This window comes from Mastomys coucha, unplaced genomic scaffold (assembly GCF_008632895.1).
Source record: "Mastomys coucha isolate ucsf_1 unplaced genomic scaffold, UCSF_Mcou_1 pScaffold5, whole genome shotgun sequence".
Taxonomy (NCBI): Eukaryota; Metazoa; Chordata; class Mammalia; order Rodentia; family Muridae; genus Mastomys; species Mastomys coucha.
In genome coordinates, this window is record NW_022196911.1 from 80,205,557 (window position 1) to 80,218,180 (window position 12,624).

Consider the following 12,624-nt stretch of genomic DNA (forward strand, 5'->3'; position numbering starts at 1 on the left):
GATCCATTTAGCTCACAGGGAGGAATGAGCTGATACAGATGAGCTATTCCAGACAAGCCAATGAGGACACAGCTACCCTAGCCTCCTCCTTTGTGTGCATTTTAGTTTTCTGTGCCAAGACGTGACGTCACCTACACACACAGGAACAGGCAGCACCAACACCCTCACTCACTGTCACTTGTCCCCAGGCCAGGAGACTCCTATAATCCATCATCTCCACAGGAACCCTGCTGGGTCCTTTACATGAAGTACCACCTTTAGCTGAGGGAGCACAGCTAAGTTCTGAACAACTCTGGAGCCAATCTTTAGTTTGAAATGCCATGAAATTTCAGCTACCTTACCTATGCTATCTGTCAAAAGATAAAGGTACAGTCATTTGAAATTTATAGGAAAAATACACTTAACACATATACTATTTAATATTAATCGAACTACACCAAAGAATTCCACAATGTACCCTTTTTTATTCTACCTATTAGAAAAGGCTTGGATGTCTTTATACACAACCAAGTGCAAAGACATATATGTAAAAGTTTGACTTGAACAAAATGTTTACAAACAAAAAATAAAAATCAAAAAATTTATGCATGTAATATTTTCAGTTTCAGAAATAATTTTGCACATATCAAATAATTAACTATTCAACCACTCATATATAAATTCCCCAAATTTCATTTTTTTCAACAAATGAACTTTTAAAAAGTAACATGAAATTTCTTTCAATCCAAGAGTAACAGAAAAAAAAAATATATATACTTACATGCACAGAAGCAGCTTAAAGATGAGACTGTAATACAGTCCTCCCACACATACAGTTTTGTTTAGAAATGGCTGCACAGTCAAAGGCATACTACCCAGCCTAGCTACCGCCTAGGCTGCAACAACTAGCTCTGTGTGCATGTGTCACATAGCAGGCCTTCGCTTGGTAAGCAACAGATTACTACACTTAATATTCTGCATTATCTTCACAGTTTCAGAGTGGCCTTGTGTCGTCATATCAAAAGGTAAGTCAGACAGCCCCCGCTCTTTATAAACATATTATACAACAGAAAAATTAAGGGTTTTTGTTTATGTCGGAGCTCAGCCTGGTCTCAAACTTGAAACAATTCTCATGACCTGGCCTCCAGGGTTCTCTTTAAACATTTTCTCTCTTTTTATTTTAACAGGGTCTCATTATGTAGCTCTAACTAGCCTGGTTGGCCTCAACTCAGAGAGACCTGTCTAGCTCTCCTCAGACTTTTTTACCTACTGATTTTTTTTTGGGGGGGGGGCGGTTTTCAAGACAGGGTTTCCCTGGCTGTCCTGGAACTCAGAAATCTGCCTGCCTCTGCCTCCCAAAGTGCTGAAGTTAAAGGCATGTGCCACTGCCCGGCTTACCTACTGATTTAATATCTACTTGTGGACCTTATCTGCAAAATGTATTACTACGTGGAGCTGGGGAGAAGGCTCAAGGAGTAAAGTGCTTGACATGCAAATAGAGGACCTGAGGTAGCACCAGCATCCACTTAAGGGCTAGGCATAGTGATTACCTACAACCACAGTGCTGGGGCAGTGAGTAACAAGAGGCTTGTCAAAGTGGCAAGCTCCAGTTTGTAATGAATAATAAAGGAAAACAATTGATGTCAACTGCTGGCTTCCACACATACACAAACACACACACACACACACACACACACACACACACACACACACACACAAAGATTTTCGTAACTGGAAATGAATTATTTCTTGTGGCGTTTTCTACTTCTCTGGCTCCTTCTACATTTACTTAGTAACCAGAATTATGGGAGACACTGGACAACATATTAACTGGTATCCTAAAAGCTAAACCAGACAGTACAAGTTGCACTTAGAGGTAGAGGTAGGGAGAACTCTGTGTCTGAGGCCAGTCTGGTCCACTGAGAGATTCAGAACAGCCAGGGCTATATAGTGAGATCCTGTCTAAAGAGAGAAAGGGGCGGGGGATGGGAAAGAAGGAAGGAGGGAGAGAAAGGTGGGGAGGGAGGAAGCGAAGGAGGTACAAAGAGAGAAACAGAGATCAAGCAGAGAGATTCCTGAGGCATTTTTAGTATGGAAAGCCTGTTGGCTGCTACTTCTAGTCTTAGCACTATAGCCAAGAGATCCTTGGGTAGAGAAGGGAGAGGGCCTCTGTGACTTCCGACATGCCAGGCACCTCTGGCTCACAGTAAACACTTCCATATCCACTGTGGTGCCTCTGTCTCTCCTCAGCATTCTTTATGAGCTCCTCTCCCTCTGTCAATCTCATATATATTGGCATTTATTTCTTGGGGTTCTATTCTTCTCATTATAGACTCATCATATTACACAGTTTTGGGGAAATGGCAATCATATTGCTTCTAAACTATCACATAATAAATATCTACACTTTTCTCAATTAAAAATGTCTCTCAAAAAAATAAGACCTCTTAAGGTTATGTCCAATTCAAGATATTCTGAAACAATCTATTTTCTCCCTCAACAACATTAAGAACCAAAAACCAACCAAACAAACAAACCAGATTTCCTCCATGCAGCATATGCTTACCAGAAAAGTCACTGTGAAGCCCCCAGTCCTCACCTGAATTCATGTTCATCTCCTATCTTTCATCTAGCCCTTGCTCTCATAAATCTCTAGTCCACTTCCTAGTTCACAAACCCCTAGAACTGTCTTTCTATAACACAAGTGTAATGACAATATTCCTTTGCCTGGACTCTTGAAATGGCTCACTGTGGTCCAAAGAATAAAGCCCAAATTGCTAGCATGGCTGTAATCTAGCTTGCACCTCAACAGCAAGCCTCACTCCCTGCCACTCCTCCATGCTCACTTTAAGCCTGAAATCCCCAAGGTGCCCCACCCCCACTGTCTTAAGCAGGCAAACAGTTTGTAACACCTTAATCTTTTTTGCATTTAACTGGTCTAACTAGCTTCCTGTGCAAGCTGCATGCCTCAATGCTGAGCCAGAGTATACACTACTACACGCACCAACAGCAAAGTACTATCACCCTCTACAAGGTTCATCTACTGACTACAGTTCCTAGAGCAAGAAGGGCTGGAACAAGGCTGTTAGTATACAACCCTTTATTTTTAATTTAACTTTGTTTTGTTTAAAGACTGTCTCTTGGATGGATGTTAATCAGAATAAGATTTTTAATGTCTCTGGATAGTTGAGCAGGTGGGGATTTCAACCACTACCCAGCTACACAATTGCACTGACACACATCTCTAATAGTTTAGTGAAATTAATTGCATAAATTAAGACAATAAAAACAACATTTTTTGTTTGTTTGGTTTGGTTTTTGAGACAGGGTTTCTCTGTATAGTCCTGGCTGTCCTGGAACTCACTCCGTAGACCAGGCTGACCTTTAACTCAGAAATCTGCCTGCCTCTGCCTCCCAAGTGCTGGGATTAAAGGCATGAGCCACTACTGCCCAGCATAAAAATAATTTCTATTAAAACAAAATCCTGATTTGTGAAAATAGCTTGCCAAGGAAGCATAAAGACCAGGGTTTGGCTACTCACCACCCATGTATATATAGCTGACTGGTGTTAAAAAGGCAAGTCCCATGGCAAACTGGCTTGTCAGACCAGCTGGAGCACCAGCTCTGGGTTCAAGTGAGAAACCCTGGCTCAATATAAAAAGCAATTGTGGAAAACACCCAATGTCAACCTTTGGCCTCCACACATATGTACATTCGAGCGTGTGCGTGTACACACACATACACGCACACATACACACATACACACCCCTACGCATGCACACAACTGTACCCACACCCACACAATACCCTATTGTTTTCTTTCAACCTGATAAAATTAGAAATTCTGATTCTGATCTGAGAAACAGTAGTCTCATGTTCCAACTCAGTTACCATAATGGAAGAGTGCTTGCTTTCCAAGACCAAGCCGACTTTCCTTTTTGGTCTAAGGACGGAGAAGAGCCTCACGCATTCTCAGCAAGCATTCCACCAGTGAGTGACACTTCCAGCCCCACAGTTCTCACTTTCTGCTCTGCTTGCAATCTTAGCCAATTCTCACTGCAAGATCAACATTGCAGTAGTCTCATCATTTTTATCCAAGATGTTTTCTGACTGACAAGCATCTACAAGGCTCTACAGCTGGTAGTGAGGTTGGAACTATCTGAAAGGATAAAGTAACACCGCTCTTGACCACAAAAGGTATGTACAGCTCTTGGCTCTAAAAGTTTAAAGATTCAAATAAAATAATGTAGAAATCCCGCCCCCCTCTACTTTTTAGGAAGCAAGGTCTCTCACTGCATAGTCCAAAATGGCCTCAAGCTTTAGTTTACTGAGTACTGAGCTTACGGGTTATACCATCACTGTTGGCCTCTCTCAATTCTTTGGAAGAATATACATTTATTTTCAAGAGAAATCCCATTAGATAGAATAACAGGATGCTTACTGTGTACCAGATATCTATACATGACTTGAACCCATGTCTCCCAGTGGTTCCTTCTGGAGAAACCCTAGTAAACTATAGTCTTACACACAGTGCCACAGGGCAACCAGAGCCGAACAGTAATGAATGAAACTGCCATTTATACATACTGTTAGTGACATCTTTTTAAACACTTGTGGAGAAGAAGGAATGACAGGTACAGAAAAAGGAGTGGAACTGGGCAAGGGAAGAAACACTAGGGTGGCAGACTGACCCAGCCTTGGAAGGATGGCAGGACAGTAACAGCAATGGTAACCAATGCTGCAGCAGGGCTTACAGGGATGCAGCACTTCTGAGAGCTCCACATACCATCTTCATTGACTCTTACCACAAATTGGTTCTGAGTCATTATCATTCCCATTTTACAGATGAAGAAACCAGCATAAAGAGTTCAAGGTCTCCCCTAAAGTAAGCATTAATCACTGTCAGAGCTGGAATCCACACTCAGACAGTGCAGCTTGAGTCACCCTCTTAATTTCAACAGTAACCATGTCCAGAGAAGCACCAGAGCTACATCAACAGAAAAGTGGAAAAATCCTAATAGTTTAGGCTGCAATGTAAGAGGAGCAGCTCCTGTGCACACCTACAAAGTTGAACCAGCATTTCCTGGAAAGTTTTAACAAATCCCAAACAAGGTAAAGTGACTATGAAATCTGCTTATGTGAAGTTGGTTCTCTCCCTTGTCTCAGCAGGGTTTTGCTAGTTGCCCAGGCTAGCTTCCAACTTAGAATACTCCTGACTGTATCTCCTAGTGCTAAAGTTACAGACATTTTAAAAGTGAGACAGATCCATATGTGTCTAAAGAAAATGCAATAAAAGAGAGGCTCTTTAATTTTTTAATGATGTAGGGAACACACATACAATATTTATATATAGCTACATATCTAATACAACAAGATAAAGATGCTTCCTGCTGAACTATCAGTAGACTCTCTGGCACTGAAGTTTTGTCAGATAACACTGCCCTACTCTGGCCCCAGGATATAAATCTAAAAGTCTAGCAATGTCAGTTCCTACTGTCTTGCTCTTTTGTACGCTTCTTTTTTAAAAATATATTTATTTATGCATGCATGTGTAGGTCTATATGCATATGTCTAGCTCCAAGGGATCTAGAGTTATAGGCAGTTGTAAGCTGACTGATATGGGTGCCGGGAATCAAACCCATATGCTATGCAAGAACAGTATCTGTATCTTCTCCAGACTCATTATTATTTCATAGTAGAGTGTTTTCATAGCATCAAAAATGCTTCTACTTTCCCACAAAAATTATATTCCTCATCATCTAAGTATACTATTAATATTTTTAAAGTCCTCCACTTTTGTCTTTTTAAAGGTAAAATTATCATTCTGATTTTGTTTTCTAATAATTTCTTTTAGGGAAACACTAACAGTATTTTATACATCCACTGACGACAATATAATAAAAATTCAGTAAACTGTATTTTTCCTTTTAGAATAGAAGGCAGGGTCATAAAAATATCCACACATCATTCTGTTACTTTTATCATCTATTAAGAACAGAATCATGAGCAATGGGTATGGCAACATATACCAGAATATACTGTTAACTCCAGAGAGGCTCAGACCGGAGGTTTTTTTAGTTCAAAGTCAGCCTGTCTCAAAAACCAAAATCAAAACTAGATTCATCTGGAGAAAGATGGGGCAAACAAAACGAAAGAAAAGCAACATGGCCTCTTGTTCATTTTCTTAGCACAAACTTACCGAAGTTTCCTTCCTTTGCTGGCTTTTCTATCTACCTTCTTGCGGATTTTGCTTCGTAGTTTCTGGATTGCAAGCCACTGCCTGGGAAAATCACAAACCATGTTATGCATCACCACCCACAGAAACAGTTATGAATATTGACAAATTGGAATTTTTCTCACTAACAACCCTGCAGAAAGAAATCACCAACCTAAATCAAATTCCTCAAATAGTCTTGGGCCAAAGTGACTAATCAATTGGAGAGGATTTGTGCAATGGTAAAAGACAAATGGCAGCGGGGAAATTCTACAGCAAATCTGGTTAACAATGTTCCTCGGTAGGTACGGAGTTGCTATGACAAGCACTCAGCCTGCCAGTCTGCAGGAAAGCCTACTGAGTGTAAGCTGTTGGTTCCCTGTGCTGGCTTATACACATGGTCTCTTGCTACTGCAAATGCTGGTTGTCTGAAAGCATCAACTGATTCTCATTTATATTCTTATCACCCCTCTCTCTTGGCTTTTGACACAGAGTCTCTCCATGTAGCCCTGGCTGTCCTTCAACTCGCCTCTACCTCTCAAGTGCTAAGGTTAAAGCCATTTACTACCTTGCCTGGTTCAGTTTTCTAAACTCAGTGCTTTTGCTTCTTCTAGTTAAAAAACTTACACTTATTTATTTACCTATGTGTGTGCCCTCACTTGTGCATGCCCACACATATTACAGCACATGCATTAAGGTCAGAGGACAACTCATGGAGGTCTCCTTCCACTATGTGGATTCTGGGAACCAAACCCAGGTCCTCTGCAAGAGCAGCAATTCAGATCATCAGACTTGGTAGCCTTTACCTACTAAGTCATTTTACCAGTTCTCCTTTCTAATTGCTTTTAAAGATTTATTTTACTTTAGGTGTGTTAGTGTTTCACCTGCGTGTATTTATGTAAACTAATTGTGTGGCCTGTGCTCATGGAGGTCAGAGGGTGTCAGATCCCCTGGAACTGCAGTTACAGATGGAAGTGAGCCACCATGTGGGTGCTGGGAACCAAAGCTTCAAGTGTTCGTAAGTACTAAGCCATCTCACCTGCTCTTCCCTTCTAAACTAATAATCATCCACTAGACTTACAGTTGTTTAATTTGTATTCTCTATATAGTAATATTTATATTCTATCTGTAATATTTCCATGTGTTAGTAAAAGATAGCAACTCTTCCTTCCCTCCCACGATATTATCTCTGCTATTTTACTTTTTTAGACAGCTCTCACTATGTAGCCTTGGTTGTCCTAAAATTCTCTGTGTAGCTAGGCTGGTCTTAAACTCACAAAGATCCACCTGCCTCTTCCTCCCAGGTTGAAAAAAAATTTTCTTTCTCCCAAACATACTTAATCTTATTCTCTACCTTTAATGTGTGTGTGTGTGTGTGTGTGTGAGAGAGAGAGAGAGAGAGAGAGAGAGAGAGAGAGAGAGAGAGAGAGAGAGAGAGAGAGAGAGAGAGAGAGAGAGAGAGAGAGAGAGAGAGAGAGAGAGAGAGAGAGAGAGAGAGAGAAAGAGAGAGAGAGAGAGAGAGCATCCTGTCAAGTTCAGGTGCTTACTACATCTAGGACAGCTCCAGAGAAGCAACCTCAAGATACTCCAATCTCTCACAGACACAGACGCTTCTACTGGACCTGTTCCTTCTGATCTATCCACAGATGGTTCCATAGATCTTGGACACCAAGGCAACAGCCAACTCTTCTAAGACTGGACAAACATCCCCATACCCATTGTTCTAGGTTTCCTAGAGGTTTGTCGCCCCAATGCCAGTGGGAAGCAGTCAGATATCACAATGACGACAATGACCCTATTCCGGCTTCACCATCATCTCTTTCTAATTTTTTCTTTTCTTTTTTGTTTTTCTTTCTTTTCTTTTTTCTTTTTTTGGTTTTTCAAGACAGGGTTTCTCTGTGTATCCCTGGCTGCCCTGGAACTCACTCTGTAGACCAGGATGGCCTCGAACTCAGAAATCTGCCTGTCTCTGCCTCCCAAGGGCTGGGATTAAAGGCATGCACCACTACTGCCTGGCTAGTTTTTTCTTTTTTAATTAAACCAAAAGGGGGGAGTGTTAGCATTCTATCTAAGCTCCGCCCCACAGTTATCAGGCAACAACAGCCAGGTATGCCCAACTCACTATAAAAGGAACTGCTTGCCCCCTCCTCGATCTCCTGCTCTTTCTCTGCTTCCCTTCCCACCTCTCTTTCCATGTGCTCATGGCTGGCCTCTTCTTCTCTTGTCTTGTCTCTTCTCTTCTCTTTCCTCTCCCTCTCCTCTACTCTCCCCTCCCCCACCTCTGCCTCTACTACCCTCTTGACTCCCCTTCCCCATGCCCTGAATAAACTTTATTCTATACTATACTGCTATGTGGCTGGTCCCTCAGGGGGAAGGGATGCCTTAGCATGGGCCCGCTGAGGTACCCCCTTTCCCTACACCTCACCACACCTCCATAGAACACATCCCACTTCTCTTTATCTTTTTATATACACAATACCAGGTACTGGGATTAAAGGTGTGTGCCACTACCTGGCCTCAATGTAATTTTAATACCAATATCACGCCTAAAAAAACAACAAAAAACAAACAGGAGAACTGACATAATAAATAATATTTATTCTCAATTATTTATCAGTCTCCAAACACCCTAGATTATCTCTTTTTCATAGACGGTTTAGTGGGTCAGGGTCCATATAGGATTCATATGTCTGTGGTCATATTAAGAGTCCTTCAGGAATTTAATTTTTCATATAAGGGTTGAAAACAAGCTAGAAGAATCCCCTCATATTGTTCCTGTGAACAAATGAAAAGGGAAGTTGCAGTAGCAGCTAGTCATCTTACCTGACTTGCACAAGGAAAATCCAACATGGGGCAGGGGGAGTCTAGGGAAATCCAATTACTGTAATCTTAATATAATCTTAATTACCATAATCTATTTTATTGTAAAGTCAGATAAATGTATAATATAATCATCACTTAAACACAATTTGCTCTATCACATTAACTATATAGTGAACATCCCTACAACATTCCAAAGACACAGGAAATATCAACAGTGCCCTACCCTAAAATTCAACTCAAAATTACTTCATCAATGTTAATCTTTCATTGCCTACTCAAAATGCTGCTCTGCCCAGAATCTCATTCTGACGTTTACAGCTTTTGTTTCTTTCTTATGCTTTTTCAAATTATGGCTCATGGTTATTTAAATGCACACCACTCATTAGACAGCACTCTAAATGCCTTCTTCTTTTGAAAGCACAGGATAAGCATACAAACAAGAGCCTTTCCTTCACTACTGTTCATTCTACACTGACTTCCGGGTAATACTGTCATGTTCCATTTCCAGTCGAGCTGAAGCTTCTCTGAGGGCTGGAGGTCTACACCAGGGCAGACTAACAAAGCAGACTCATCTGAGCCAAGAACCTGTTGTACATAGCACAGCAGGGAACCTGCTCTAATAGCTGAGAGCACAGGTTTAGGCAGAAGCCTTTAGACACTGGTCAGCAGATTGCTATTGACATAAACACAGCCCACACTAAGGGAAAGATCTTAAGATTATCATTACAGGACCAGTCATTGTCTTGGAGGTAAAATTAAAGGGATTCAATGGGAGAAGCTACTGCACAAGCAGCTTGAATGAACAGAAAACTGTATCTAAGTTACCTTCCCATAGCCACCTGATCATTTGGATCCAAAGAGCTGGTCTTCCGCTCTATGAGTTCTCGAAGGAGCTAAGGAGAAAGGAAAACAATTGAGTTATTCTCATCTTCTAGTGGCAACTGGTTTAAAAGGGCATGGAAAGAATTCTGAACAGCATAGTGACCACTTTTAAATAAATAAGAATATCCATTAATCCTTTTGTATTTATATAGGATTCAAAGGTAGCTACCAAAGTAGCTATACTGACATCCATCTGGATGACTTATGGTGCTAGAGTTTCTTTCAAATGCATCAGAGTATACAACACTCTTTTCACTGGTTTTCAATCAGTTTTCCTAGTCTGATCAACAATGGATAATCTTTAAAAAGGTAAGGTGGGAAGGGCTATGGACAGAAAGAGAAACATATCAGCTTCCAACCAACGGGATAATGGTGCAAAGTTAACTTCAGAACTATAGTCCCAGCAATCAGAAGGACTGCCAATAATGAACAGTATAGACTTCATCCTCTTACCTTCTTACAACTGTACTCTGCCATGCTGGTACTGTCAACTGGCTTAACTAGACATGACCAAACACAAACACAGCCAACAGAGTTCTAAGAATCAAAAGGAAGTCATTTGTGTTCACTCCTTGTATACATAAAGGAGTGGGTCTTCATTCTCTAGGGTGAACTCTAACATTATTCTCCCATTCTCTCTCTCTCTTTTTTAAAGATTTATTTATTTTATTTATCTGAGTACACTGTAGCTGTCTTCAGACACACCAGAAGAAGGCATCAGATCTTGTTACAGATGGTTGTGAGCCACCATATGGTAGCTGGGAATTGAACTCAGAACCTCTGGAAGAGAGCAGCCAGTGCTCTTAACCAGAGCCATCTCTCCAGCCCCCTCCTGTTCTCCTCTTAATTTTGGCACTCCACTGAATCCAATAAAAATCTCAATCTGTACCTTTTACACATTTAGGAATTTACATAGGACTTTAGAGTGCTCAGTATAAAGATGCTATGAAATTTAAACAGGAAAGGAGAAGAGAACTTTAACTTGCAATAATAAAATTAGGTGTAATCCTCCTATATAAGTTCTACACGCAGAGAAATGACAACACAAATTAAGTTTCCAGACATCTGAGAGAAATCTAAAATAAACTAGTTCCTGCTAACCATCTATCAATAATACATGGTTGGCTTTAAAATGTTTCTTCACAAAAACAAGCAACTATTTTGCAGGTAAGGCATAGTGGTTACATAGATATTTCACTAAATTAAATAGCTGAAGCCTGTGGGGGGATAGAGAAGAAATAAATTCCCATGAAAGTAGTTTACTTTCTAATTTTCATTTGTGTGTGTAAGTAGGTACTGAAGAAGTAAAATTTACAAAAACATCCACTACCATAACATGCAGCTTCACTGCACACAGGAAAGGATATCTCAATTGCAATTAAAAACCCTACTGTGAAGTTTTCTCATTTGCTTATTTTGGGCATTATTACCACAGCAATTACAGTTAAAAATGCAGGGACCAGAGGCCACCGGTTTATTATCACTAGAAAACAGCAAGCAATTTCTCTACCCTGTTTATCTGATTGATTCCTAACATCTTTCTGGCAGCCAATCTATCAGTTTATCTCTCCTACTTCATCACAGTCACTTCTGGCAGCTAAATACAAGATCCAAATCCAGTGCTCCACAGACACGCGACACGGTAAACCTGTGTAACGCAGGTGCTGAGCAAACAGCTGCCCGAGGGCTGAGCACAAATGGGCTCTGCTTCCTAGTCAGCGTTCTGTGAGAAGCAAGGTGGGCAAAGGATGAGGGAGATATTAATAATAATTTTTATTATATTTTTTAATGAAGAGAAAAGAATGAAATGACTGACTTTTACTGTCCTACCTTGTTCCAGCCACACAAAGAGATTCCTGGTTTTCTTAATCACCCCTAATCCCTTGAGCCTGACCATTATGGCCCCTGGGGAGCAAGTGCTCATGGAAGGCTCCTCCAGCACAACAGGCATAGCTTCATCTGGAAGAGAGTGCCACAAGCCCTGACAAAGACTGGGACTCAGAGCCACACAGCTGCAGAGGATCTATGACACTGCAGCCATCATCCCTCAAATACCAAGGTGGTGCTGTGTCTGCTTTCAAGCATCCTGTGTTCTTCACACATCCAGGTCTGCATCCTTTTTTAAGTCACTCTGGTGGAGAAGATGCTACCAATCTAGCTGCCTAACTTACTGGGGTCCAAAATTTCAGAAACAATACAGAAAATGTCAACAGCATCTTATCCATGGATCTTATTTAGTAAGGCAATGCAGCACATCTTAAGAGTAAGAAGCCAATTTCCGGAGGAACGGCCAAACTGATTTCCAGAGTGGTTGTACCAGCTTGCAATCCCACCAGCAATGAAGGAGTGCTTCTTTTTCTTTACAACCTTGCCAGCATCTGCTGTCACCTCAATTTTTTATCCTAGCCAATCTGACTGGTGTGAGGTGGAATCTCAGAGTTGTTTTGATTTGCATTTCCCTGATGACCAAGGATGGTGAACATTTCTTTAGGTGCTTCTCAGCCATTCGGTATTTGTCAGTTGAGAATTCTTTGTTTAGCTCTGTACCCCATTTTTTAATAGTGTTATTTGGTTCTCTGGAGTCTAACTTCTTGAGTTCTTTGTACACACTGGATATTAGCCCTCTATCAGATATAGGATTGGTAAAGACCTTTTCCTAATTTGTTGGTTGCCGTTTTGCCCTATTGACAGTGTCTTTTGCCTTACAGAAGCTTTGCAACTTTATG

General features: G+C 40.9%; 1 protein-coding gene across 1 annotated transcript in view; it reads right to left on the reverse strand.

The window, feature by feature from the left end:
* Positions 1–12,624, reverse strand: part of Aatf (apoptosis antagonizing transcription factor) — a 99,859-nt gene that overhangs the window by 21,300 nt on the left and 65,935 nt on the right. Inside the window, exons 10-11 of the mRNA XM_031350836.1 lie at positions 9,842–9,909; positions 6,179–6,259 (exon numbers count right to left, since the gene is read on the reverse strand). Coding sequence (XP_031206696.1) covers positions 6,179–6,259; positions 9,842–9,909 — 149 coding nt within the window. The remainder of the gene's footprint in view (positions 1–6,178; positions 6,260–9,841; positions 9,910–12,624) is intronic.